The 26,364-nt window shown below is 43.7% G+C and overlaps 3 protein-coding genes across 3 annotated transcripts in view; 1 reads left to right on the top strand and 2 right to left on the bottom strand.

The window, feature by feature from the left end:
- LOC133043051 (antigen WC1.1-like) overlaps positions 1-5,234 on the top strand; it is a 65,280-nt gene extending 60,046 nt beyond the window's left edge. The window contains 5 exon segments of the mRNA XM_061123941.1: positions 506-679; positions 1,617-1,709; positions 1,988-2,071; positions 3,676-3,813; positions 5,029-5,234. Of these exon segments, the coding sequence (XP_060979924.1) occupies positions 506-679; positions 1,617-1,709; positions 1,988-2,071; positions 3,676-3,813; positions 5,029-5,171 (632 nt within the window). The 3' untranslated portion in view covers positions 5,172-5,234.
- Positions 5,235-7,590: 2,356 nt separating this feature from the next.
- LOC133043050 (antigen WC1.1-like) lies at positions 7,591-12,383 on the bottom strand. The gene is made up of 6 exons (XM_061123940.1): positions 12,235-12,383; positions 11,740-11,835; positions 11,442-11,525; positions 10,023-10,169; positions 8,953-9,099; positions 7,591-7,709 (listed from the first exon to the last, which is right to left on the bottom strand). The coding sequence occupies exons 1-6, from the start codon at positions 12,371-12,373 to the stop codon at positions 7,591-7,593; spliced, it is 732 nt and encodes a 243-aa protein (XP_060979923.1). The 5' UTR covers positions 12,374-12,383.
- Positions 12,379-26,364, bottom strand: part of LOC133043708 (antigen WC1.1-like) — a 72,295-nt gene continuing 58,309 nt past the window's right edge. Inside the window, exons 9-16 of the mRNA XM_061124861.1 lie at positions 22,198-22,506; positions 21,788-22,105; positions 15,601-15,693; positions 15,211-15,525; positions 13,813-14,127; positions 13,416-13,457; positions 13,014-13,328; positions 12,379-12,607 (exon numbers count right to left, since the gene is read on the bottom strand). Coding sequence (XP_060980844.1) covers positions 12,441-12,607; positions 13,014-13,328; positions 13,416-13,457; positions 13,813-14,127; positions 15,211-15,525; positions 15,601-15,693; positions 21,788-22,105; positions 22,198-22,506 — 1,874 coding nt within the window. The 3' untranslated portion in view covers positions 12,379-12,440. The remainder of the gene's footprint in view (positions 12,608-13,013; positions 13,329-13,415; positions 13,458-13,812; positions 14,128-15,210; positions 15,526-15,600; positions 15,694-21,787; positions 22,106-22,197; positions 22,507-26,364) is intronic.

Below are 26,364 nucleotides of genomic sequence, written 5' to 3'. Positions count from 1 at the left end.
CCCCAGTAAGTACAGTGCCAGGATTCCTGGGCAGGGTAGATATTCAGTCTTGGGGCCTGTTCTGTGGATTCTCTGACAACAAAAGAGAGGAAAGAGCTTGGGGAGCCCCTGACTGGTGGAGTGAACCAGAGCATTATGTTGGGGAACTCCTCTGCCTTGGTTCCCTGGGTCAGAGGTTTCTCATGCCCCGGAGTCCAAGGGAGACTGATTCCCATATTGCAGAGGCTAAGATTCTCCCACCTGCCCTTAAGTGTTTCTCCTCGTTAGTGAGATGCGGATCCCAGGACTGGTTGATGCCCAAGGAGAAGGGATGAGCCGGGTCTTCAGAGGTTGTCTTGGCAGAGCATCTCCCTGACAATCCCTGGCTCTGCCTTGGGGCCACACTGGAGTGGAGTTGACTCATCTCAAGATGAGACCCAGGGGAGCCCAGTCACTGTTACTGAGGCTGGAACACCATCTTCTGGAGCTCCTGGAAATGCTGGCACAGAGGTTTCCCTGTGCCCAGGACCTTCTCCACACCCTCTTGCTTTTTTGTCCTTAGGGACCAGAACAACCTCAAATCCTCTCCCTGGTGCCTTCTCCCTGCCTTGGGTCCTCTGCCTCATCCTGGGAGCCCTTCTCCTCCTGGTCCTCGTCATCCTGGTGACTCAGCTGCTCAGATGGAGAGCAGAGCGCAGAGGTGGGCTGCAGGGGGAACTGGGGACCAGGGAGAGTGTGTGGAGGCAGGAGATGGGGCAGGTGTGAGGAGGGGAGCCTGGGCCAGGTCTCTGCTCTGAGTTGCAGACTGCATGTGCTCTGTGCGGAGCTCTAAGGGCTGAGTGTACAGAGGTTCTTAGGACTGGGGTGTGAACTTTCATATGTCATGGCTCTTCTGTGAGCGAAGAGTTGAGGCTCAGCTGTGGATTCAGGTTAGATGAGGAGAAAAGGTGCTGTTATAGCCACGCGTTCTGGGAAACAAACTCACTCAGAAGGACAATGCAGATAGTGGAGTGCAGTTTATTACACCGGCAGGCCCAAGGCAGAGTCTCCTCTTAGCCAAGGACCCCGACCAGCATTTGTGAAAATCTTTTATACCCCATGTGTACATGTCCAAACCTGCCACCCCAAATCCCTTGAGGCTTACAAAGGAAGGGTAAATACAATCACAATAACCCCATCATTCACATGTTATGTGTTCAAACAGTTAACAATCAATAAGCCCGCGGTTACATTCCAACTAGTTAATAACCGATAAGCCTGTGGTTACATTCCGATAGATACTGTCCAGAGGCAGGGGTGATTAGTGTATGTTTTCTCTTAGGTGATGAGTAACCTGGATACGATCTTCAAGGTTCCCCTGTCCGGAGGGGGTCTTATCCTTCCATTGTCGTTCCCACAGGCACTAAGCAGAGAGTTCAGAGTCCACTGGAGAAGTGGCCGAGCACGATCAGCATGGATAGGCCTCAGGTGAAGTCCAGGCCCTATGAATTCCTTCTTCAGTGCCAACACGCTGCATGGGGTAGGAGACGATGCTGAGGTCCCAGCAGCCTGTGTGAGAGCACCAGGGAGATGAAGGGTGGGCCTGATGGATCAGGGTATCTGGAGCAGTATCTCTGACCTGCTGGGGGATCTCTCAGCCTTATCTAGCTGTGAAGATGCTCTTCCTGAAGCTGTGTGTGAGGACCTAGATCACCGTGTGATACAGAAAGAGGGTCTTCTGGGCAGCCCAGGCGGGTGTCTCTGCCTGCTCTCCTGGGACCTCTGGTTGTCACCACACACTGGCTGTGCGGGTCTTCTCAGTGTCTGCAGACCTCACGTATGCCCCAGGCTCACAGAGGCGGCTATCCAAAGTGGCAAGATGGCCTCTCAGAGCCCCATGAGCCCTGAGTCTCCATCTACACTGCAGGAGCCAGGCCTGTCTCCTCATTTCTTCTCAGCCTTAACACATGTCCCATGGGTATCAGGAGGGTTGTTTCTGTGTATTCTGTGATGTTTTTCTCCACTTTACGATTCCTGTCAGATGACTCAGTGAGTAAAATGCCATGTTACATGAGGGACGATGAAGACAACAATGACCACAGATCCGCTCCTGGTAATAGAGGTGGACCTGCTGCAACTGGATGTTGGGGAAGAGAGTTTCCCTCATAGAGACAAGATGCAAGGGAAACAGTATTCCTTTGATGGACCAGAGGGATCCCTTGTGTCCAGATGGGGGTCTGTTCTCCCCCTTCTCTGGCTGTTCTGCGATGTCTCATGCTGGGGCTGGGCTCTCTGTGCCCTTAGTTACTCTCATTCAGTCATAACACGCACATATTTAAAAGAAAACGTTATCTGGAAATATCTTTAAAATCACTGTGGAAGACTGCAGCCATGAAATTAAAAGACACTCGCTCCTTGGAAGAAAAGCTCTGACAAACCTAAAGAGTGTGTTAAAAAGCAAAAACATCACTTTGCTGACAAAGGTCCATATAGTCAAGGCTATGGTTTTTCCAGTAATCATATACAGTTGTGAGAGCTGGACCATAAAGAAGGTAGAGTGCTGAAGAATTGATGCTTTTGAACTGTGGTGCTGGAGAAGACTCTTGAGAGTCCCTTGGACAGTAAGATCAAATCAGTCAATATTAAATGGAATCAACACTGAATACACATTGGAAGGACTGATGCTGAAGCTGAAGCTCCAATACTTTGGCCACCTGATGGGAACAGCTGACTCACTGGAAAAGACCCTGATGCTGGGAAAGATTGAGGGCAGAAGGAGAAGAGGGTGATAGAGGATGAGATGGTTGGATGGTGTCACCAATTCAATGGACATGAACTTGGGAAAACTCCAGCAGATGGTGAGGGACAGGGAAGCCTGTCGTTTTGCAGTCCTTGGAGGTGCAAAGAGTCAGACATGACTTGGTGACTGAACAGCAACAACATCTGGAAAACATCATTTGTCAAAATTTTATAGTAATGCTCATTGGTGTAAGAGTTGCTTTGAGATATGTAATTTTAATCAGGAAATATTGTTGTTGTTGAGTTGCTCAGTTGTGTCTGACTCTTTGTGATCCCATGGACTGTAGCACACCAGGTTTCCCTGTCCATCACCAGCTCCTGGAGCTTGCTTGAACTCATGTCCATCGAGTCGGTGATCCTACCTAACCATCTCATCCTCTGTCATCTCCTTGTTCTCCTGCCATCAATCTTTCCCAGCATTAGGGTCTTTTCTAATGAGACAGTTCTTCACATCAGGTGGCCAAAGTATTGGAGCTTCAGCTTCAGCATCAGTCCTTCCAGTGACTATTCAGGATTGATTTCCTTTAGGATTGACAGTTTTGATCTCTCTGCAGTCCAGGGAACTCTCAAGAATCTTCTCCAACACCACAAATCCAAAGCATCAATTCTTCAACGTTCAGCCTTCTTTATGGTCCAACTCTCATATCCATACATGACTACTAGAAAAACCATAGCTTTGATTATACAGACCTTTGTTGGCAAAGGCAGTATTGAGATGTATAAAATCTTTATTTTTTAATTTATGGGCACACCAACATGAAATACAACCTTAGAAAAAATTCTGTTGCAACAAGGAGTGACTGGTACCTTTGTTTAATGGCTCAGAAACTCTGAGTCAGAAGGGATTTTAGGTATTTCCCAGACCAACCCACTTACTGTGGTTTCATTTGACCCCTGCTCTGCCCTTGGAAGCCCCAGATCAGAGGACTGACGCCCGTGGTGAGGATTATGATGATGCTGAAGAGGTACCATTGCCTGGGGCTCCTTCTGCCTCTCAGGGGAGTGAGGAGGAAATGCCCCCAGAGAAGGTGGATACAACGAGGTCCTCTCAGACAGGTGAGTGGAGTTAGCTGATCTCCTGCAGTCTTTGGTCTCTATCCTGGAAATGGTGAATTTGAGCTGCTCAGTGTCCATCCCCCCTAGATATTCCAATTTTGGATGACCTCAAATAGTTGATAGTATCATCTTGATCTTATTCCTTTCTTTAATGCTGTCAGACTCCTGAGAAGAGAGGATGCACTCTAGTATTAGTATCTGTGTCTGCGTGTCTTTATCCTTCATGTTCCTGCATTAAGACTTGTAGATTACTTGAGCATATTTACCTAATACAAAAATAGAATAACTGAATAACATTTTGTGCTGTCTTATATGTGAAATGCAGTTAGAGATTTCAAAGACTATGTTACATAGTATTGGAATTTGTAAAGCATTTTTATACTTTAAAATGCACGCTGACCATAGGTCAACCCAAATATATATAAAGTGGATGGCATATATGGTCCTAAAAAACAAAAGCATGATGGTGGATTATGGACTCAGAATTTGTGAGCAGGTTCATGTTAATCTGTTCCAGCTATTTCAGTGGCCAAGGAAATACACTCATTTTCCATGAAGGGTATTTCTCCATCTGAAGTTTGTGTGTTTCCTGGGGGAGGGGCAACTGCAGAAGGATCCCGTGGTTGCTTTTTGTGGGCTTTTGGGAACACAAATCAAGACCACCAAGAGCAGAGTTCGGTGGTCAGTGAGGAGCTGAGATTTCTTTGGATGTGATCTCCTATCTCCCTCTTCTTGTTGATTCAGACCTGTTAATTATGAAAAAAGAAAATTTTACACCCCTTGTAGAGATTCTTCCCTTCTTGGGTATCTCCTTGCTGATTGTGTAGCCAGGGAACAGATCTCCTGTAATCCAGGATTTTCCATTTAAGTTGAGACCTCAGATGGGCTGAATCCTTTTTATTTGGGAGGTGAGGGAGAGGAGGTGCTGCAAGATCGCAGGTCTTAGTGCCTGAAACAGAAATTGTACCTGGGGCACAGAAGTGAAAACACCACATCCTGACCACTGGACCACTAGCCAGTTCCCGGGCCCAGATCCTGAGAAGACAGCCCTGATCCACGCTCACTGAAATAAACATGAAATAGCCTGAGCCTCCCTGAGCACACCTGGATCCCAGGGATGCTTTGTCGCCACCACTTACTTGACTCACTTCCACCACAGGGCTCTGTCATGTCTCTCTGTTTCAGTTCTAATCAAACTTTTCGTTCCTACTTCAGGTTCTTCTCTGAATATCTCTAGAGAGGCGACTGATCCTGGGGAAGAAGAGAGCCCCTGGTTTCTCCAGGGAGAGGAAGCGGACACTGAGTACGATGATGTTGAATTAAGTGCCTTGGAAACATCCATAGTTACTTTCACATGATGTTGTATTAAATACGAGATGATGTCTCAGATATTCTAATTGCCCATATTTCAATAGAGTAGTGCTGACCTATCACTGTATTGTATGGAAATTGCTCATAATGAAATATTCTCAATAAAGTAATTTTTGCTTTGTTGACAATAGCAATATTCATTCCAAATGCTCTTAGAGGACTGGTACTCGATCAAAATTTCCTTCTAAGGAAATACCAGATGAGTGAACTGACTTGTCTCACCTCCCCAAATGCTAATGAAGGCATGACTTCACTCAGGCTCAGAAATGCCCCAGGTCACTCTTCCTTAGACTACAGATTCTAAACTTTGTCCACACTCACACCTTCATTCTTAGCAAGGTGAACTTATGTGGTGGACGGAAATACTGAACCTTCCTATATACTCTTCCTCTTCCCCAAGATGTCACACCATCTGTTTTTATTCAGTTATTAGGCACCAGATTGGGTGTGAGTTTCAATGTCGAGGGTAAGAGATTGGCTGGTGGAAGAGAATGCATACAGCTTTCCTTACCCTTCCTAAATTCTCATGGCCAATTAAAAATCTCACTCTACATAACTACCTCTTCCTTTTCATCTCCCATTCCCTAGGTAACTTTTTTCCTTTTTTTTCCTCAAATGCATATAAACTCTTTATCCCTCTTCTCCCATGTCTAGTTGGTTATCAAATCCTTTTAAATCCAGTCTTGCCTCTCCATCACTTCCTACTACTTCTTCAGGATATTGTCATTTCTTGTCTGTCCAATTATCTAGCTTTTGAAGTAAATTACATTAGCTCGTATCTCCCTCCAAGTTGATGAAGGGCAGATTGGTGCTAATTCACACCCTGTATCCCGGTGGGACAAAGTGAAAGTGTTAGTCGCTCAGTCGTGTCCGACTCTTTGCCACCCTGTGGACTGTAGCCCTTCCGGCTCCTCTGTCCATGAGACTCTCCAGGCAAGAATACTGGAGTGAGTTACCATTCCCTTTTCCAGGGGATCGTCCCCGCCCAGGGATCCAACCCAGGTCTCCTGCCCTGCAGGCAGATTCTTTACCATCCGAGCCACCACTGAGGGGCATCAGGTGGGATAAGGGGGCAAGAAATTGGAGAACAAGACAGGGGATCTAGAAGAAGGGATATAGGCAGAAATATCAGGAATTTTTGGCTATTTGAGTTTTACTGATGTCAATAGAGGAGTCTGATACGACTGAACTCTTAGAGGAAGAATTTCAGACCAATAGGCTTCTCTGAAAACATGTTGTTTAAAGAGTCCTTTGATCTGGTAACTGTTGAAAATGTAAATGTGATCCTGCTGCGATTCTTCAGGGTAGAGAGAGCTGTCTTGTAGGAGTGACCAAGTAAACAATACATTTTCACAATACCCCCGCCTCCTGTCCATTACATTGTGGACATGTGAAGAAGCTGCTAAACTAATATAAGACCTAAGAGTGCTGGCCTGATTATGATTTGTGGCCAACCTGTTATTTAGTTGATGGTTCTGGATGATGTCAGGGCTCCAACCTACACTCATGCTTGTAATCTTTATAATTTTTTTCTGTGCTGGGGATTAGAAGATTCCTAGGGCTTCTCTAAGTGCAGCTCACATGGCCATTTGCCATTGGGAAGTGATGAAATAAGTGACAGAGTAAAGTGTGCCCATCAAGAATGTTATATTTTATTCCTGATCCATGGTATCCATGAAGCCAAAATAGCTGGTTACTATAATTCTGGGTGATAAAAATCATATAAAATTATGGGAGAGGAGAGGAGGATAAGATTTCCCACCTAGACTTGGGAGAGTCTCAGGATGAGCCTATTATGGATTGAGTGCTCAAAACCAGCCAGGAGTTGGTGAATAGACTTTTGAACTATTTAGATCAAGGAGATGAGGGCAATCATTCCAAGTTATCCATGTGGTCTGTGAAGGGGCCTTTTGTGAGGGGTGGTTTTGGAGGGTTTATCATTCCAGGGTCTGTCACAAGAGCCAGAAAAACTTTCTGCAGAGTATTAATTATGACAAGGCAGCCAGAATGTCATGTGGGGAAAGTATTTATAGGAAATTCTTTCCTATCAATAGTGCACTTAGCATGTTAAGCTTGGAGGCCTGTCCTATGTTATTTGGGAAGATCCAGTGAAAGTCTCTAGATTTTTCTGAAACGTCACAGGCACTTACCACCCATAAATACTTTATTCTGGCAGAGTGGAATAAGTTACAAAGACATGAAAATATCAGGGATTATGTTTCATGGCAACTCTCAATGTAAAACCCTGTGTTGCAGGTAATGATATGATTTCTACAGAGAAAAAAAAAATGCCTTTAATTATAGTTCCATGTAAAAATATAATTATGAAGAAGACAGGATTCTCATTTATTTGATAAAAAATATTACAGAGATGTCTTTCAAGAATTTCTTACTTCAAAAATGGTGCTACATGGTGCTAAGCTCAACATCATCATATCCATGCTCTTCTTGTCTCAAGACCAATGAGGACTCCTTCTCTTCCACCCAAGAGTCGACAGTTTCTCTCAGAGACTTCAGAGAGATGCCTGAAACAGTAAGGAGAAGTGGTGACAAAATGACAAGACACAACCTCTGATGGAAGGATAGTTAAAGGGGACACAAAGTATCTGAGGTGAGGGGGAGCACCCAGCATCGTCTAAAAGTCTAGATTGAGCTACTTCATACTGACTCAGCTACTCCATGCAACATCTTGTCTGGACCTTGGCAGTTGGAAAGAAGATGGACCAATAGTGGCAAGGAGTGGGAAAGAGATGTGCGTGCCTCTTCCACACACGGTGGGTCTGATTTCTCAAGAAGTGGAGACAGGAGATGATCTCTGTAGAGTGCCTCAGATGCCCTCTTCTGAGCACCTCAGCAACAGAACCAGCCTGACCTGCAAGCTTCATGAGAACACCCTGGGTCCTCTGTCAGATGCCAGAAAGAGGCAACTCAACAAAATTCCACAACCTCCTGTTCCCCAGGGACCACATCCCCACATATAAGCAGAAAGCCTAGTCCTTGGGAATGAGGGTCTTCATCCGGCAATTGAACCAGTGAGAGAAAATTTTCTCTTGGTTTCCTTCTAGTGCTGAGACTTTATGAGTCTCTAGTTAAGGCTATTGCCAATTCTGCTTTAATAATGAGCAATCAACTTTAAATATATGGTTACACAGATCTCTCAAAACAAGTTTTATAGCTCATAAATTTAATTTATATCTCCATTAAAAACATTTCAGATTAATTCTCACAATTTGAAAAATCCCCAAATTTATTGTCAGAATATATATTTCAATTTGGGGTATGAAAATGGGAACAAAGCCTCTGTAACTCATACAAATGTGTGTTTATCCAATTGATGATGGACATGGACAAGAGAACACAGTATGTTCTCCTCTCAGAAAAGATGAAGTAGCTCCAATATTCCAGAGATAAGGAAAAGTCAATTATACCTGGTATATGTGGTGCATGCGTGCTTACTTGTGTTCGACTCTTTGCAACCCCGTGGACTGTAGCCCACAAGGCTCTTCTGTCCACATGATTTTCCAGGCAACAATACTGGAGTGGGTTGCCATTTCCTTCTCCAGGGAATCTTACTGATTCACGGATCAAATCCAAGTCCCTTTTGTCTCCTACATTGGCAGGCAGAGTCTTTACCACTGCACCACCAGGGAAACCCATCTAGGTATACAAGGCTACCCCAGTTTTGATAGTTAAGAAACAATGACTGTTGGTGAGTCAAACTCATCTTCTCCATGATGATAAAGTCAGGCTATTGAGCTGTCAACTCACCAGTCTGGGAATACCTGGCACCACCTCTATCATCTGTGAAAAAGTTATTCTCATTCATCCCAGGGAAGAAAGGGTTTACAGGAACAGGTAACTCATCAACATCATCATAACCATTTCCTATAGTGTTGATGTCCTGTCCCGGAGGCTCTGAAAACAGACAAGAACTTAGGTGAAAAAGCAAAATATGAGTTGGACTAAGTGATGCTCCAAGTCCCTTCTGAGGCAGTGATCCAAATAAATGATAAATATATACTCCATATTCCAGGGCTGTCAAAGGCTTGTATTTGATCTCAGTGTACTCAGAAATCATTTAAACTTTCTAAACATTCCAATATATCAGGGTCAATCATATTTTTCTACTATGGTCTCTCATATCATAAAGCATCAGCAATATCTATAATGCTATGAGCTTCAGGTACTCTTTTTGAGCATGTGGTACAGAGTTGTAACACATACTATGCACATATAAGTGACTGGGGAGCATGAATCTGAACCAAGAGAACCCAGGTGTCCGTGTGCTCTCTGAAACTCTGGGAGACACAGAGCTGGTAGGAGAGGGATCCTGTACATCTGTTACTCAGAGACAGAATATTCCACCATCCCAGTCATAGAACGCCTGGGTTTCAGTCCCTTCTAGCCCTTGGTTGACCTTAGTATCCCACCTCCAGGGGTTGTCCATCTTTACTAACTGGAGAAGATCCAGGAAGGCATTCTCCTTTCTCCGTGTGTGTGACCCTGCTCAGTCATGTCCAACTTTTTGTGACCCCATGGACTGTAGCCTGCCAGGCTCCTCTGTCCATGGAATTCTCCAGGCAAGAATACTGTAGTGGGTTGCCATGCCCTCCTCCAGGGAATCTTCCCAACCCAGGGATCAAACCCTATCAAGACACAAGACACCCTCTTGTGTCTCCTGCATTAGCAGGTGGAATCTTTATCACTGCACCACCTGGGAAGCCCATTTAGGTATAAGAGGGTACCCCAATTCTGACAATAAGAAAAACTGACTATTAAGTGGGTCAAAACTCATCTTCTTTACATGATGAAGTCAGACTACTGAGCTGTCAACTCACTTGTCTGGGAATAACTGGCACCACGTCTGTCCTCTGGGGAAATGTTATTCTCATTCATCCCAGGGAAGAAAGGATTTACAGGAACAGGTAACTCATCAACATCATCATAACCATTTCCTGTGGTATTGATATGCTGTCTTAGAGGATCTGTAAACAGACACAGACTTAGGTGGAATAGCAAAGTATGTGTTGGACTAAATGATGCCCTAAGTCCCTTCTAATGCAGAAGTTCAAACAACTGATAAATATAGACTCTATATTCCAAGGTCGTGTCAAAGGCATGTACTTGATCTCAATATGCTCAGAAATCATTTAAATCTTTTAACTATTTCAATATATCAGGGTCAATCATATTTTTCTAACAAGGTCTCTCATAACATAAAGCATCAACAATGGCTATTATGCTATGAGTTTCAGGCACTATTTCAAGCATATGGTACAGATTTGTCACACATACTGTGCACATATCAGTGACTGGGGAGGATGAATCTGGACCAAGAGAACCCAGGTGTCCATGTGACCTCTGAAGCTCTGGGAGACTCAGAGCTGGTGGGAGGGGGATCCTGGACATCTGTTATTCAGAGACAGGATATCCCACCACCCCAGTCACAGGACGCCTGAGTTTCAGTGCCTTCTAGATCTTGGTTGACCTCAGGATCTCACCTCCAGGGGTTGTCCATCGTTACTATCTGGAGAAGACCCAGAGAGGACATTCTCCTTTCTGCAGTTTCATGTAAGTAAGAGTTTCTGGTAATTGATAAGTACCAGCACTGATCTTTCTATATATTCCAGGGCTTATCAATAGCAATATTTTTATCTCAATACATACAAAAATCCATAAAATGATTAAAATATCAGACTGATTCTGGATCCAACTATAGATTCCAATGTTCTCTTTAGCCACACAGTTTTGAGTTGATCAGTTTCAGATTTTTTTTAAATGGTCTTAAAATCTTTAATGGTATATTAGATAATAATATACTACCAGATACATGCATGCTCAGTTGCTTCAGTCATGTCCAACTCTTTGAGACCCCTTGTAGCCTGCTAGGCTCCTCTGTTCATGGGGATTCTCTGGGCAAGACTACTGGAGTCAGTTGCCATGCCCTCCTTCAAAGGGTCTTCCTGACCCAGGGATCAAACCAGCATCTCTTATCTCTCCTGCGTTGGCAGGCGGGTACTGTAGCACTAGCGCCACCTGGGAAGCGCTACATATTCAGTCTGTAACTGGGTAGAAGTGGCTGTGAACACAGAGAACTAGGTCTGATCTTTCCATTTCTGAAGTCATGGAGTGGGCAAGAGAGGGAAAAAGTTGTTGTGAACTAGAGAAAAGAGACCTTTCCCATCTTAATCACAGGAAGAGATCCTCAGACAAGATGCCTCCTCCACATCCCCACCATCCAAGGGAAGACCTGCTACCTGGGGCAGAGTCAGAGTCTCCATCCTCTCCATCGTCCCCTGTGTAATATGGCAGCTTAGTTGCTGAGTCATCAGACAGGTTACCTGGTAGGGAGAAAATCATCATAGAAAAATGGAAACCTTTCCCCTGTCATGGTAGGATGCCTGCTGTCATAGTTTAGAGGAAATATTGAGACTTCAGACTTGTAGAGAGAAGGCTTGAAACTCCATGTGAAGTTGGCCTAGTAAGATTGGGTCTCTGTTTGCTGAAAATAACACACAGCCAGCTCATGAGCAGAGGGGAGGGCATGGGACTTACCTTGGCTGTCTAACAGGTCCTTCTTCCCTGGTTTTATGATGTCATCAATCTCCTGGTACACAGCTTCATCAACAGCATCTTCAAAATCAGATAACTCTGGGAAAGTGGCATGAGTTAGAGACTGACCGTGGAGTTAATCCCTTTATCAACAGCCAAAGCCTTCGGTGCTCTCCAACGCTCCCCCTTGGGGAACCACTCTGGGCTGATCAGGCTCCTTTCTTAGCTACATGGAACAGAACTAGATTTCCTCACCCTGACCTTAATCTCACACTCAATATCCACTGGCACTGTTCACACAGGAAGTCATAATTCTCAAGTAATTTTACATTCGACCAAAGATTCCATTCTTTCAAATCCTGTTGTCTACTGTAGAAAAGGTGGGATTCTACCAGATAATGAGCACAGAGACCAATACTTGTGCACTTTCTTGATGCCACAACAGACTCAATTCCTTTCCCACCACTTTCCAGATCATTTGGCATCCCTAAGGCCCACCTTGGTGCATTGCTCTCCATCTGTGTAGTTGAATCCCCAGGATGATGAGGACCATGAAGAGAAGGGCTCCGAGGATGATGCAGATGATCATGGGAAGGGAAAGGATGTCAGGGGCTGGAGATGAGTCAAAGTGGACCATAGGGTTTTAGGAGGGTCATAAGTCCAGAGGAACCCCTCTGTCCTTATACTGGTCCTCTTCTGAGTCTTTAAGACCGTGAAGTCACCATTAAGGTACAATGGGTTTGCCTGAACCCCAAGATGTGATCGACAGAGGTCTTTCCCTGAGCTAAGTCAAGTGTCTTCTCATTCTGGTTCCAGAGGATTTTTACAGGATGACAGTTGTTAAAGCTCTGGAGGACTCCAGTTGCCACTGCTTAACAGGATTGTAAACATGAGATCGTTAAGGTTTTCTGTACTGATACAGGTAGTTTTGTTGAAATATACAGATATACAGTGCAGGTGCCTGAAAATATGGGGATCTCCTCAATCACACTGCTCAGAGCAGCAGAACACTTACTTCCATGGCTGGAGGGAACTGCTGTTCTCTCACCGGGAGAGAAGGAAAAAAGAATAGATTATTGTACTGAGTTGATCGGAAAAAGCCATCAGTTACATCTATCTTTATGGGTATACCATTCTCTCTCAGATCCCAGGAAATCAGGTAATAGCTTTTCCTGGAGTTAGGGCACAAAGCAGCAGGTTATCCCAGGAAGTGCTTCTGGATACAAACTCACACTTGTCCTCCACTCACTAGGGCGGACCCCGAGCCCCTCACTCACCAGAGCACCTCACACCAGCATCCTCCTCGTGCTTGCAGTCACTCTGCCCCCAGGGCTCCGCAGCACAGTCCCACAGGGAGGACTCCCGGCCCCCGCACCGCACCTCGTCCAGCCAGATGCTCCCGTTTCCAGGGCCAAACGCCGCGGCCCGCACGGCTTCCAGGGCCGGGCCACAGCCCAGCTGCTGACACACCACCTCGGCCTCTGCCAGGCTCCAGGAGTCATCGCACACGGTGCCCCAGGAGCCGCTGTGCCAGACCTCCACCCGCCCTGAGCACTCGCGGTCTCCTCCCCTGAGCCGGAGCTTCTCTCTGTCTGAAAAGGCAGCAGCCCCTCCTGTGACTCCCCTGGTGGGAGGAAGGAGCCCCTGGGAGCCCTGGGGAGGGGGCGGGGCTGACGTACCTGTGCAGGGGGCAGCAGCTGGACAGCTCTTGGGTCTCCCTCCTGTAGGAGCAACGATAGGAAGTGCTGGATCAGGGACAGCTGGGGCTGGTCTTGTCCCCAAACAAGATTATCAAAGGTCCTTGGCTCAATCCAAACAAGTGAAAACAGAGGCTTCATCATCTAATGGACTGAGACATTAACTGTGTCTTGCCACAAACTGAAATTGCTTTATCTCTTTGCTGTTTACCAGGTCCATACCCCACAATGAATACAAATACATGGAAACACAGACAGAAACACAACCCACCTTTTTCTAGATTCAACCTAAACTCATCACTTAGACTGGAAAACATAAAATCACACTAACAACATCCTACGGGGTTGGGACAGACACAGAAACAGAACAGTAATTTACCTGCACATGAGATATAGGCTTCGTCCTTTGAAGAGCATGAGTTGTAATCCCAAGGGTCAGAAGGACACTGCCAGAGAGAGGTATCAGTTTTCTGACAACGGATTCCATCTACCCAGCGGGGTCTAGAACCTTCCCTAAGAGCAACTGAAGGGTTGAGACTTCCACTGTTTCCACATCCAAGCTGTCTGCAGATCATGGACACGGTGATGTCTTCCATGGGGCTGCGGCAGACACTGCCCCAGGTCCCGTTGTAGAAAACTTCCAGCCACCCACCACACTCCTGGTCCTCGCTGACCATCCTGAGGGCCAGAAAATCTAAAATTGAAAAGCAGAGGAAACAGGACATAGTGAGCACTCCACTCAGTGCTCTGGGTTTTCCTCTCTCCAAGAATTTGTGACTATACATCCCTGACCTAGTTGAGGAGATGTCCACGAGGTGACAAGAATGACATTCATCTCCCTTTCATTTTACTTTGTCTTTTTGTGTCTATTTCTACCACAATGATGTCATGGATATGAAGAGAGAGAAAGACCAGTCTGGGCACCTGCAAGGAGGGGGAGCTAGATCCTGCTTCCTGGTAAAATCTAAAATGGATCTGTGAATGGGATGTGATATGGATATGGGGCGGGGTGGGGGGGGGGGTGGGTAGGCAGAATAATGAAACCACAAATCTCTACATCATAATCTGTGGAACCTGTGAATATGTTACCTTACATTTGAAAATGGACTTTACAGATGTTATTAAGGTAAGGACTTTGGGGTGGTGAGATTAAGCTGGAATATGGTGAATTAACCACCTGAGTCCAGCCTAATCACCTCCTTAGCCCTGATATCCTTAGATGGATAACCTTGCAAAGCTCCAGTTAGAGGGAAATGTAAAGAAGAATTCTCAGAAGAGACATAGTTTGCTGTAGGTCTGAAGAAGAGGGCTCTGGGCCAAGGAAGGAGGTCACATAGAAACCAGGAAAGGCTGGGAAAGGAGTCCTCCCCATGCCTCCAGAAAGAACGTGCTCTGTGAACATCAGGATGTTGGCCCTCGGAGACCGTCGGCAGACTCCTAGCAAACAGAACTGAAAAGAGTAAATCTGTGCTTTCATTACAGCATCAGCAGGATCTCTAGACTGTACTACCACAGGGAACTGAAGAGAGAGCTCTGCTGTCACGTGGAAACTGTAAGAAACGGCTCCGCCAGGAAACACTGCTGAGAAGAAAGTACAAAAATCTCAGCTGCTGCAGGAGGAAGTGAAAGGACCTCGTCTTCACGTCTGCTGGAAACACAGGCTCCTGGGAGGAAGCCTCCTCCTCTGGTCCTTTCAGCATCTCTCCCTCAGAGCTCAGACCCCCGTTCTTCAGAGCCCCACCCCTCCCCCAGCCTGTGGACAGTGCGCAGCGCAGACCTGAGCAGACGACCCCCGCGTCCTCCTTGTGTCTGCAGGCGTGCCGCCCCCAGCCTCGGGAAGGGCACCTCCACACGTGGGACTCTTTTCCTGTGCAGTTCAGGTCGTCCAGCCAGATGGGCCCTGATCCCACCCCGAAGTGAGCAGACCTCTTGGCGTTGAGGGCTTGTCCACAGCCCAGCTGCCTGCACACCACGCGGGCATCGTCCAGGTCCCAGCCGTCATCACAGATGGTGCCCCAGGAGCCCTGGTCAAGGATCTCCACTCTCCCGGCGCAGGGACCGCCCCCGTCCACCAGGCGGAGCTGTCTGCTGTCTGAGGAGAGAGAAATGGGACAGTGGGGCGGTGACGGGGGAATGAGAAGGGTCTTCTGTCCTGTGGGACCCTCACCTGAGGAGTAGGGAGTGCTCTCCTCTGAGGCCGCTGAGGCCGCTGGTTCCGTCACTGGGTCCTTGCACTGGGGCAGCGCCTGGGTTTGTTTTCCTGCAGAAACAGCAATGATTAGAGCGCTGGGAGGTTGAAGAACTGGAAACTGATTTAAGCTAAATAATGATCTAGTGATGGAGCCTGAGATGGGAGCTATAAAATAGCAGCAAAGTTAATCTAATTTTAATCTCTATTGAGAATACTGTGTCTGAGAAAGCCAAAAAATTTTCTTTTACTCTATGAATTGTCCTAAGAATGAGTTACATGTGTATTTCTGAATTATGATTTCCTCACTGTTTATGCCCAGTAGTGGGATTGCTGGGTCATATGCTAATTTTAGTCCTAGGTTTTAAAGGACTGTGGCTCCACCTGAGGACCGGTGGGAGGAGCAGACAGAGAGGGCCAAACAATTCCCCAAGCAGAAGGGAAGGGTGGATATGGCCTCCCAGGTACCTTGGTTTAAGCAGCTGGCTCACTTCAAGATGCCCTGGACATTTCACAAGGACTCCTGTGAGCAGGGCATTCAGAACCTGCGCTTCAAAATGAGGAGTGGACAGATGCTGGCTATCATAGGGAGCTCAGGTGAGACCAAAGTTTAAAGAGAGGAATGATTTACCTAAGGACATATATTTAATGCCGACTAAGAATTAGAACTCTGGTCTCCTGGTTCTCAGATATTTTTTTAAAAATTCAACTGATTAAATTTTAAAGATCTTAAAAAAAAAAAAAGGACTGTGGCTCAGATCCTGAACTCTTAAATTGCCAAATTCAGACATAAATTGAAGAAAGCAGGGAAACTACTAGGCCATTCAGGTATGACCTAAATCAAATCCCTTATGATTATACAGTGGAAGTGAGAAATAGATTCAAGGGATTAGTTCTGATAGACAGAGTGTCTGAAGAACTATGGATGGAGGTTCATGACGTACAGGAGACAGGGATCAAAACCATCCCCAAGAAAAAGAAATGCAAAAAAGCAAAATGGCTGTCTGAGGAGGCCTTACAAATAGCTGTGAAAAGAAGAGAAGCAAAAAGCAAAGGAGAAAAGAAAAGATATACCCATGTGAAAGCAGAGTTTCAAAGAATAGCAAGGAGAGATAAGAAAGCCTTCCTCAGTGATCAATGCAAAGAAATAGAGGAAAACAATATAATAGGAAAGACTAGAGATCTCCTCAAGAAAATTAGAGATACCAAGGGAACATTTCATGCAAAGATGGGCACAATAAAAGACAGAAATGGTATGGACCTAACAGAAGCAGAAGATATTAAGAAGAGGTGGCAAGAATATACAGAAGAACTATACAAAACAGATCTACATGACCCAGATAATCATGATGGTATGATCACTCACCTAGAGCCAGACATCCTAGAATGCAAAGTCAAGTGGGCCTTAGGAAGCATCACTATGAACAAAGCTAGTGGAGGTGATGGAATTCCAGCTGAGCTATGTCAAATCCTAAAAGATGATGCTGTGAAAGTGCTGCACTCAATATGCCAGCAAGTTTGGAAAACTCAGCAGTGGCCACAGGACTGGAAAAGATCAGCCTTCATTCCAATCCCAAAGAAAGGCAATGCCAAAGAATGCTCAAATGCACAATCACACTCATCTCACATGCTAGCAAAGTAATGGTCAAAATTCTCCAAGCCAGGCTTCAACAGTACATGAACCGTGAACTTCCAGATGTTCAAGCTGGCTTTAGAAAAGGCAGAGGAACCAGAGATCAAATTGACAACATCCACTGGGTCATCGAAAAAGCAAGAGAGTTCCAGAAAAATATCTATTTCTGCTTTATTGACTATGCCAAAGACTTTGTGTGGATCACAACAAAGTGTGGAAAATTCTTCAAGAGATGGGAATACCAGACACCTGATGTGCCTCTTGAGAAATCTGTATGCAGGTCAAGAAACAACACTTAGAAGTGGACATGGAACAACAGACTGATTCCAAATAGGAAAAGTAGTACATCAAGGCTGTATATTGTCACCCTGCTTATTTAACTTGTTTGCAGAGTACATCATGAGAAATGTAGGGCTGGATGAAGAACAAGCTGGAATCAAGATTTCCAGGAGAAATATCAGTAACCTCAGATATGCAGATGACACCACCTTTATGGCAGAGAGTGAAGAAGAACTAAAGAGCCTCTTGATGTAAGTGAAAGAGGAGAGTGAAAAAGTTGGCTTAAAGCTCAACATTCACAAAACTAAGATCATGGTATCTGGTCTCATGTCAGGAAGCACTTAACAGGAGGCTTCCTGTGTGCTGTTTGGATCTGTCAGGAACCCTCTGGCCCTTATTGATTCCTGAATATTCAGGAATTAAGAGGAGAGGCACGCCTTTCCCGGGGCTGAGGAATCCAGGCATTTCTCATTACGGTGATAAGTACCCTTTTCCTTTTTATGAGCCATACGGTAAAAGGTGATTGTTTGCAACTCTCTTTGATAGGGATCATCTTATGTTTTGTAACTCTAGAATTTTAATCTTTATCTTTGCTGAGAATAACTGCAGTATATATGCCCACACCATGTTGATTAAAACACCTTTGCTCCATCAGAGTTTTGGTCCCTGTGTCGTGTCTTTCTTTCTTTCTTCTCTCTCTCTCTCTCTCTCTCTCTCTCTCTCTCTCTCTCTCTCTCTCTCTCTCTCTCTCTCTCTGTCTCTATTTCTGGCTAATTCCTTGGAGCGCGGAGGCCCGCTGAGCTCACTTTCTTGCCCGGGCTTCTAGACTTGAGAAGGCACACTGCACCTTCACCCACTCGAGAGGGCACCTGGTGCCTACGTGCAGCAGCGCGAGCCCTAAGAACAGGACTCTATTGGCTTTCCATGTAAACCAGGGGATATCAGCCTCTTTCTCTCTCTTACTCTCTGGACCACCAGGTTCTGGTCCATTAAAGGACCAACAGTCTCATCACTTCATATCAAATTGATGGGGAAACAGTGGAAACAGTGGCAGACTTTATTTTCTTGGGCTCCAAAATCATTGCACATGGTGACCTCAGCCATGAAATTAAAAAATGCTTACTTCTTAGAAAAAAGTTATGACCAAACCAGACAGCATACTAAAAAGCAGAGACATTACTTTGCCAACAAAGGTCCATCTAGTTAAAGCTATAGTTTTTCCAGTAGTCATGTACAGATGTGAGAGTTGGACTATAAAGAAAGCTGAGTGCCAAAGAATTGATTCTTTTGAGCTGTGGTGTTGGAGAAGACTCTTGAGAGTCCTTTGGACTGCAAGGAGATGCAATCAGTCCATCCTAAAGGGATCAGTTCTGAATATTCTTTGGAAGAACTAATGCTGAAGCTGAAACTCCAATACTTTGGCCACCTGATGTGAAGAACTAACTCATTTGAAAAGACCCTGATGCTGGTAAAGACTGAAGATAGGAGGAGAAGGGGACAACAGAGGATGAGATGGTTGGATGGCATCACTGACTCAAGGGACATGAGTTTGGGTAAACTCCGGGTGTTGGTAATGGACAGGGAGGCCTGGCATGCTGCAGTCCATCTGGTCGCCAAGAGTCGAACACGACTGAGCCACTGAACTGAACTGATATTGTTCTCCATAGTGGCTGTATTAGTTTACATTTTCACCAACAGTACAAGAGGGTTCCCTTTTCTCCACATCATGTCCGGTATTAATCATTGTAGATACTTCATTGTAGTTTTGATTTGCATTTCAAGAAGGAGGGGATATATGTATACATATAACTGACTCACTCCTTGTACAGCAGAAACTAACATAACATTGTAAAGCAATTACACTCCATTTAAAAAAAAAACAATGTTACATAAGCTGTTCTAATCCTAAATCTATCTCTAAACAAAAGATGCAAAATAAAAACTTTTCTGAAGGATTTCTATAATGTTCTACATCTATGTCTGTCATTTTAAAAATATTTAGATAAAAGAGATCTCCTGGAAAACCAAGAGGAAGAAGGAGACATTAGAAAGTATTCCCCAAGGTATTCAGCTACTAGAGTTATCTGACAGAGAATTTAAGTAGTCGTGATTACAGTGGTTATAGCATTAGTTGTCAAGTTATATCTTGGCAGAAAAATGAGAACAAGAAAACAAATAAAAATTCTAGAGCTGATACTTAATAACTGAAATTAAGAACTAGAGAATGAGTGGATCACCACATTAGATCAGCACAAGGTAGAGACAGTAAAATAGAAGATCAGAGGACAAATATTTGTCTATTTAGAATGCAGGTCACATGGTAAGTGTCCTGGTTATATTGCTGTGTAACAAAGTTTTCCAAAAATGTTAATAGCAGTAGGAAAAAAAAAAAAAGAAAACTTCATTTTGCTTAATACTTCCTGAGTCAGTAGTTTGGGGCAGACAAACTTGGCAGTTCTGTCTTGGGATTTTCATGTGGCTGCATTTAGATGTCATCTGGGGCTGAAGTTGTCTCAGAACTTTACTGAACTGTGGTTACATAAGAAAATTCTTTGTAGTATTTTAGGGGTAAAGGGACATCATGTCTGCAACCTAATTCAGAAATATTTTACATATTCATGGAGAAATGGGGCAAGAGGCAAACCGGGAGGAAAAGAGAAAGACAGAGACAGACAGAGAAAGGGAGATTAAAGCAAAATACCATCACTGGGAAATCCAGGTGAAGGTCATCTGGAAAGTTTTATTCTTGCAATTATTCTTGCAACTTTTCTGTAAATCTCAAATTAGGTCAATATAAAAAAAAACTTAAAAGGTGAAAACAAGTCAGAGAGAATGCATTGCTCAGAAACTTACAGAGAAAAAAAAAATACTAGTAACATCAAAAAATAAAATGCCTAGGAGAAAAAACCTAGTAGAAGATGAGCAAATCCTCTAAGAGAAATTCAAGACCAAATTGAATAGAGGAATATATGGTGTTAATGAGTTGGAAGACTCAAAATTACCATAGTCAATCATCCTCAAATTTATATTTAGATTAAATCTAATCTCAGTCAAAATACTTTACGCTTTTTTGGTGAAAAATGATAAGCTGATTCACAAGTTTATACAAAATGCAAAGACCAAGGACAACCAATACAGTTGGCAAGACAAGCAATGAAGACTAAGTATAAAGTAATTCCTATAAATTAAAAGTTTTCAGACTTCTTATAAAATTACAGTAATTGAGAAAATGTAAGAAAAACAAAAGAAAAGAAACAAAAACGTGCAAGGGTATACAAATGATACAATGGAACAGAGTAGAGAGTCTCAAAAAAGACTCAGACATGCATACCCTTCTGTTTATGACAAAATGGCAGTGCAATCTGGAAAGGTGTCTTTTCAGAAAGATCTGAGTCAATTGGATGTCTCTATGAAACCTGACAATTATCTTACACAGATATCCATACCAGAAGGAAAGTACAACATGCAAGAGAAAAAAGATTAAACTTCTATAAAATACTCTCAGAGAATGTTTTTTATGGTGTAGGCAGAGTTATTTGTAAACGGATATGAGAAGCACCAAGGGCTTCCCTGGTGGCTCAGTGGTAAAGACTCTGTCTGCCAGTGCAGGAAGTGCAAGACTCAGATTCAGTCCCCGGATTGGAAGATGCCCTGGAGGAGGAAACAGCACATCATTCCGGTATTCTTGCTGGGAAATCCCATGGACAAAGAAACTTGGTGGGCTATAGTCCATGCAGTGGCAAAGAGTCGGACATGACAGAGCTACTGAGCAAGTGACTTAATCATTAAATAAATTAGATAAAATAAGAAAATAAATAAATTAGATGCAAAAGAAAACATACTGTGTGATTTTACATACACTTCAAACACTGATGAAGTCTTCTACGGTAGAAGTTAGTAAGCGATTTTCACTAGAGAGGTGGGAGGGCACAGTTATGGGGAGGCAACAATAACTTTGTGGTGCTGGGAATGTTTTCTTTGTTGACCTGGGCTGGAGACCATGACTGAAATCTACACTTACTGCTTATACATTGTTTTCTATGACCATGTGTAAATAGCAATGTTGTTTAAAAATATATTATTCCCCTTCATACGTTTTGCCCTGACCTGAAAAACAAATGAAAAATGAGAAGAACCATATTTCACCACAGAATATCTGAATTTTGAAGCCAGTTTTCCCTCACTCTCTGTTCTTGGAGACGTTTCACTCCAGGAGCATCCTGAGTACCAGTAGCCCTTGTCCCTCTCTCTTACCTGAGCAGATCACAGAGGCCGTGTTGCCATGGGAACAGTCAGGGACACCCAGGGCAGTCACAGGACAACTCCACAGGAAGGACTCTGCCCCTGAGCAGTGAAATCGGACTGTTGAGATCTGATCACCTCCTTCCATGAAGTGTGGTCCTCTGGGGGTGGAGATGGCGACTCCACAGCCGAGCTGATGACAGACAACATTGGCATTGGCCAGACTCCAGTGGGAGGCACAGAGCGCTCTCCATCGTCCAGAAAAGTTCATCTCCACCTGTCCCTCACACTGGGAGGTCCCATTTGTCATGAGCCGGACTTCTGAGTATGCTGGATACGAGATAACAGGATTTCAGCAAAATCTCATGATTTCTCACCTGAACAGAGTGTGCAGGGAGGATAAGTCCTGACCTACATCTCACCTGAACAGACAACCTGAGCAGCTCCACTGTGGTGACACGTGCCCCCTGGACAGGGCACTCTGGGGCAGACCCAGAGCTCAGGCTCCTTCCCCTCACACCTGAACTCTTCAGCCCAGACCTGGCCATCTGACTCTCTGAAGGGCAAGTGTCCCAGGACAGACACAGCCTTCCCGCAGCCCAGCTCTGCACAGATGACCTGGGCAGTGGGAAGTGTGAAGTTCCCATCAGACACTGGGGTCCAGGCTTCTCCAGAATGCACTTCTACTCGCCCAGAGCAAGGTCTAGCTCCTCCAGCTAGACGCACAAATCCTGAGAGAAAAACAATAAACCTAGTGAGTGCTCATGGTCCTTGCTCGACAATTAAAAACAATATGTCCCGGGCATCACTGTAAAAGCTTTTATTTCCTAGGACAGGGAAAGGGGAGAGAGTTTCACAGTTATATTCATAACTGGATTTTCACATGCAAGTCTCTGAAGAGAAATCCAGAAGGATTACCGGGTCAGTTTGATGGCTGAAATCCAAGAACATATACTTTGAGATTGGTTAAAAAATGTGAATTCCTTGGTCTTGGAGCCTGGACAGATCTGGCCTAAGACAGATCACTGGAACACCTGAATACCAGGAACACATATTTTGCATTTGTTAGAGAAGAAAATTTCTCATTTAGAAGCCTGGGGCCTACAGACCCAAGGACACTGTATAATATGTGAGCACTTAAGCTTGAATGCAGAGATATGCAGAATACAACCCACCCAGAGGGATGTGGGATATGAGATTAGAGATGTATCATCCAGACAAGGTTAGAAACCTTTGCTGAGACTTGAGAGCTAATATTCTGACCAGCTTTCTCTCCCAGAGCTAGTCTTCAAGTGACTTCAGTTCAGTTCAATTCAGTTCAGTCGCTCAGTCATGTCTGACTCTTTGCGACCCCGTGAATCGCAACATGCCAGACCTCCCTGTCCATCACCAACTTCCAGAGTTTACTCAAACTCAAGTCCATCGAGTCAGTGATGCTATCCAGACAGCTCATGCTCTGTTGTCCTCTTCTCCTCCTGCCTCCAACCCCTCCCAGCATCAGGGTCATTTCCAATGAGTCAACTCTTCGCATGAGGTGGTCAAGGTACTGGAGTTTCAGCTTCAGCATCTTCCAATGAACACCCAGGACTGATCTCCTTTAGGATGGACTGGTTGGGTCTCCTTACAGTCCAAGGGACTCTCAAGAGCTTTCTTCAACACCGCAGTTCAAAAGCATCAATTTTTTGGTGCTCAGCTTTCTTCACATCCATACATGACCACTGGAAAAACCATAGCCTTGACTAGATGGACTGTTGTTGGCAATGTAATGTCTCTGCTTTTTAATATGCTATCTAGGTTGGTCATAACTTTCCTTCCAAGGACTAAGCATCTTTTAATTTCATGGCTGCAATCACCATCTGCAGTCATTTTGGAACCTTAGGTTATGGAAAATCATGAGGCTGACTCCATGAGTACATGCCAATTTCTAGACAGAAGACAGCTCCAGTAAAGAAATATGGATATTATAACTAATTGGCATCATATTTTTTCCAAAATTTTGGTGACAAAAAATTCCGAGAATTATTAGGTTACCTCAGTGGGAAATAAGATGAGTTAAGAAAGCTCAGAGAGTCATAGAGAGGGATGTTCAGTTCAGTTCAGTTGCCCAGTCATGTCCGACTTTTTGTGACCCCATGGACTGCAGCACTCCGGGCCTTCCTGTCCATCACCAACTCCAGGAGCTTGCTCAGACTCATGTCCATTGAGTCGGTGATGCCATCCAACAATCTAATCCTCATCTCATCTCCTCCTGCTTTCAATCTTTCCCAGCATCATCAGGGTCTTTACCAATGAGTCAGTTCTTCACCTCAGGTGGCCAAAGTATTGGAATTTCAGCTTCAGCATCAGTCCTTCCAATGAATATTCAGGACTGATTTCCTTTAGGATGGACTGGTTGGATCTCCTTGCAGTCCTAGGGACTCTCAAGAGTCTTCTCCAACACCACAGTTCAAAAGCATCAATTCTTTGGTGCTCAGCTTTCTTTATAGTCCAACTCTCACATCTATACATGACTACTGGAAAAACCATAGGAGGTAGGGTGGTCCTGACCATCTCTCTTGAAATCCCAGGATTTGTCAATGAACCTGGGAGAGAGGGAGTTCTCAGTGAGAGTTTCCCAGATAGCTGAGTTTGCAGATCACCTCCTATTAGAGATTTTTCTTCTGAGACTGGAGTTGTAGAAAATGCAAAGGGGTGACAGTAATTGATTTTAATACCACCATTGTACTAATTCTGTATTCCTATCCACAGAAAACTATGCATTCTTCTCAAGCACACATGGCATGTTTTCCTGGCTAGGTACAAGCAAGTTTTAACAAATTCAAGATCAACATCATTCCAAGTGTCTATATGACCACAGTGGATTGAATCTAAAATTAAGTGATGATAAGAAAACAGGAAAATTAATGACTACCTAAAAATTAAACAACACACTCTTATTTGAAGATTGCCTTTTCTATTTCCATAAACAATGCCATTGAGAGTTTGATAGGGATTGCATCAAGTCTGTACATCACTTCAAATAGCATAGATATTTAACAATATTAATTATTCCAATCTGTAAATACAGGATGACTTTCCATTTATTTACATCTTACTTAGTTTCATTCACGAATGAAATTGTTTTGTAATGTTAAAAGAATGTTTTGTAATGTTAAAAGAATCTGTAATGCTGCCAAAACAAAAATAAGAAGAAGGATGAGGAGGAGGTAAAGGAGAAGGAAGAAGAGAATGGGAATGAGAGGAAGGAGGCAGTGAAAACACAAGCCATAATTTGGAGAGTTTCTAGTTGCAAAAGCCTCAGTATGGATAAAATATATAAATATTTTGGAAAATACTAGTTGAATAAGTTTTTTGCATATTATATCACCTTCTGTTTCTCACATCTACCACCTAACCCTATCATCATTTCTCATTTCTTCCACTTCAGACAAGCAAACACCATCTTAAAAGATATGGATGGATAGAAAAGAAAATAAAAAATGGAAACACCTGGTGTAGAATGAAGTGTAAGTGAGGCATGTGGCAGGTAAGGTGGGATCACAGGAAGCTTTGAAACTAAAGGAGGAATACTAAAATAAAAACTTGTCGATTGGTCATCATAGGAACACATTTTGAAGAAAATGAAGGTAACTCAATTTAAAAAAATTTAATTCATCATGTACAATTCCTTGGTTACTGAGTGTGTTCTGATTACTTATTTCTAAAGTTCTTTCCAGTAAAGGACTATCTAGCAATTCTCAGTATCCAAAAAAAAAAAAAAAACCCAAAAACTAGAATTTTCAAAAAATAAAAATATAACCCATAACACATTGATTGCTCTTTCAGCAATCATTAAAAACAGATTCAGAATTATAGAAATGATTGAATTGGCTGATAAAATCTTTAAATCACTAATATAAATATGATTAATGAAGCATAAAAATAAACAGAAATGAAGCTAGAAAAAACAAACGGAACTTGTAAAATTGAAATTTATACTAACTGAAATAATTATTTGGATTAATTTAACAGGAGATCATGAACTCCTTATTTCAAAATTCAGACTTAAATTTAAGAAAGTAGGGAAAACCACTACACCATTCAGGTATGACCTAAATCAAATCCCTTATGATTATACAATAGAAATGACAAATATTTCAAGGGATTGAATCTGATAGAGTGCCTGAAGAACTGTGGATGGATGTTAGTGACATTGTACAAGAGGCAGTAATCCAAACCATCCCCAAGAAAAAGAAACGCAAAAAAGCAAAATGGCTGTCTGAGGAGGCCTTACAAATAGCTGAGTAAGAAGAGAAGCTAAAGGCAAAGGTGAAAAAGAAAGTATACCCATCTGAATGCAGAGTTCCAAAGAACATCCAGCAGAGATAAGAAAGCCTTCCTCAGTGATCATCGCAAAGAAAAAGAGGAAAACAGTGGAATGGGAAAGACTAGAGAAATTTTCCTCAAGAAAATTAAAAATACCAAGGGAGCTTTTCATTCAAAGATGGGCACAAACAAGGATAGAAATAGTATGGACCTAACAGAAGCAGAAGAAATTAAGAAAAGGTGGCAATAATACACAGAAGAACTGTACAAGCCAGATTTCAACA

This window comes from Dama dama, chromosome 22 (assembly GCF_033118175.1).
Source record: "Dama dama isolate Ldn47 chromosome 22, ASM3311817v1, whole genome shotgun sequence".
In the NCBI taxonomy this organism is placed as follows: Eukaryota; Metazoa; Chordata; class Mammalia; order Artiodactyla; family Cervidae; genus Dama; species Dama dama.
The sequence above is the reverse complement of the archived record's forward strand: the minus strand, read 5'-3'. Positions and strand labels throughout refer to the sequence as shown.

Excerpts from the sequence above, each read along its gene's own strand:
- LOC133043050 (XM_061123940.1), bottom strand. The coding sequence starts at position 12,373 with ATGGTCCACTTTGACTCATCTCCAGCCCCTGACATCCTTTCCCTTCCC. Across the intron at positions 11,836-12,234 it reads ATGGAGAGCAATGCACCAAG|AGTTATCTGATTTTGAAGAT; the intron begins GTGGGCCTTAGG and ends CCACTTTCCCAG. Across the intron at positions 7,710-8,952 it reads TGCCAGGTATTCCCAGACTG|GCATCTCTCTGAAGTCTCTG; the intron begins GTGAGTTGACAG and ends TTACTGTTTCAG.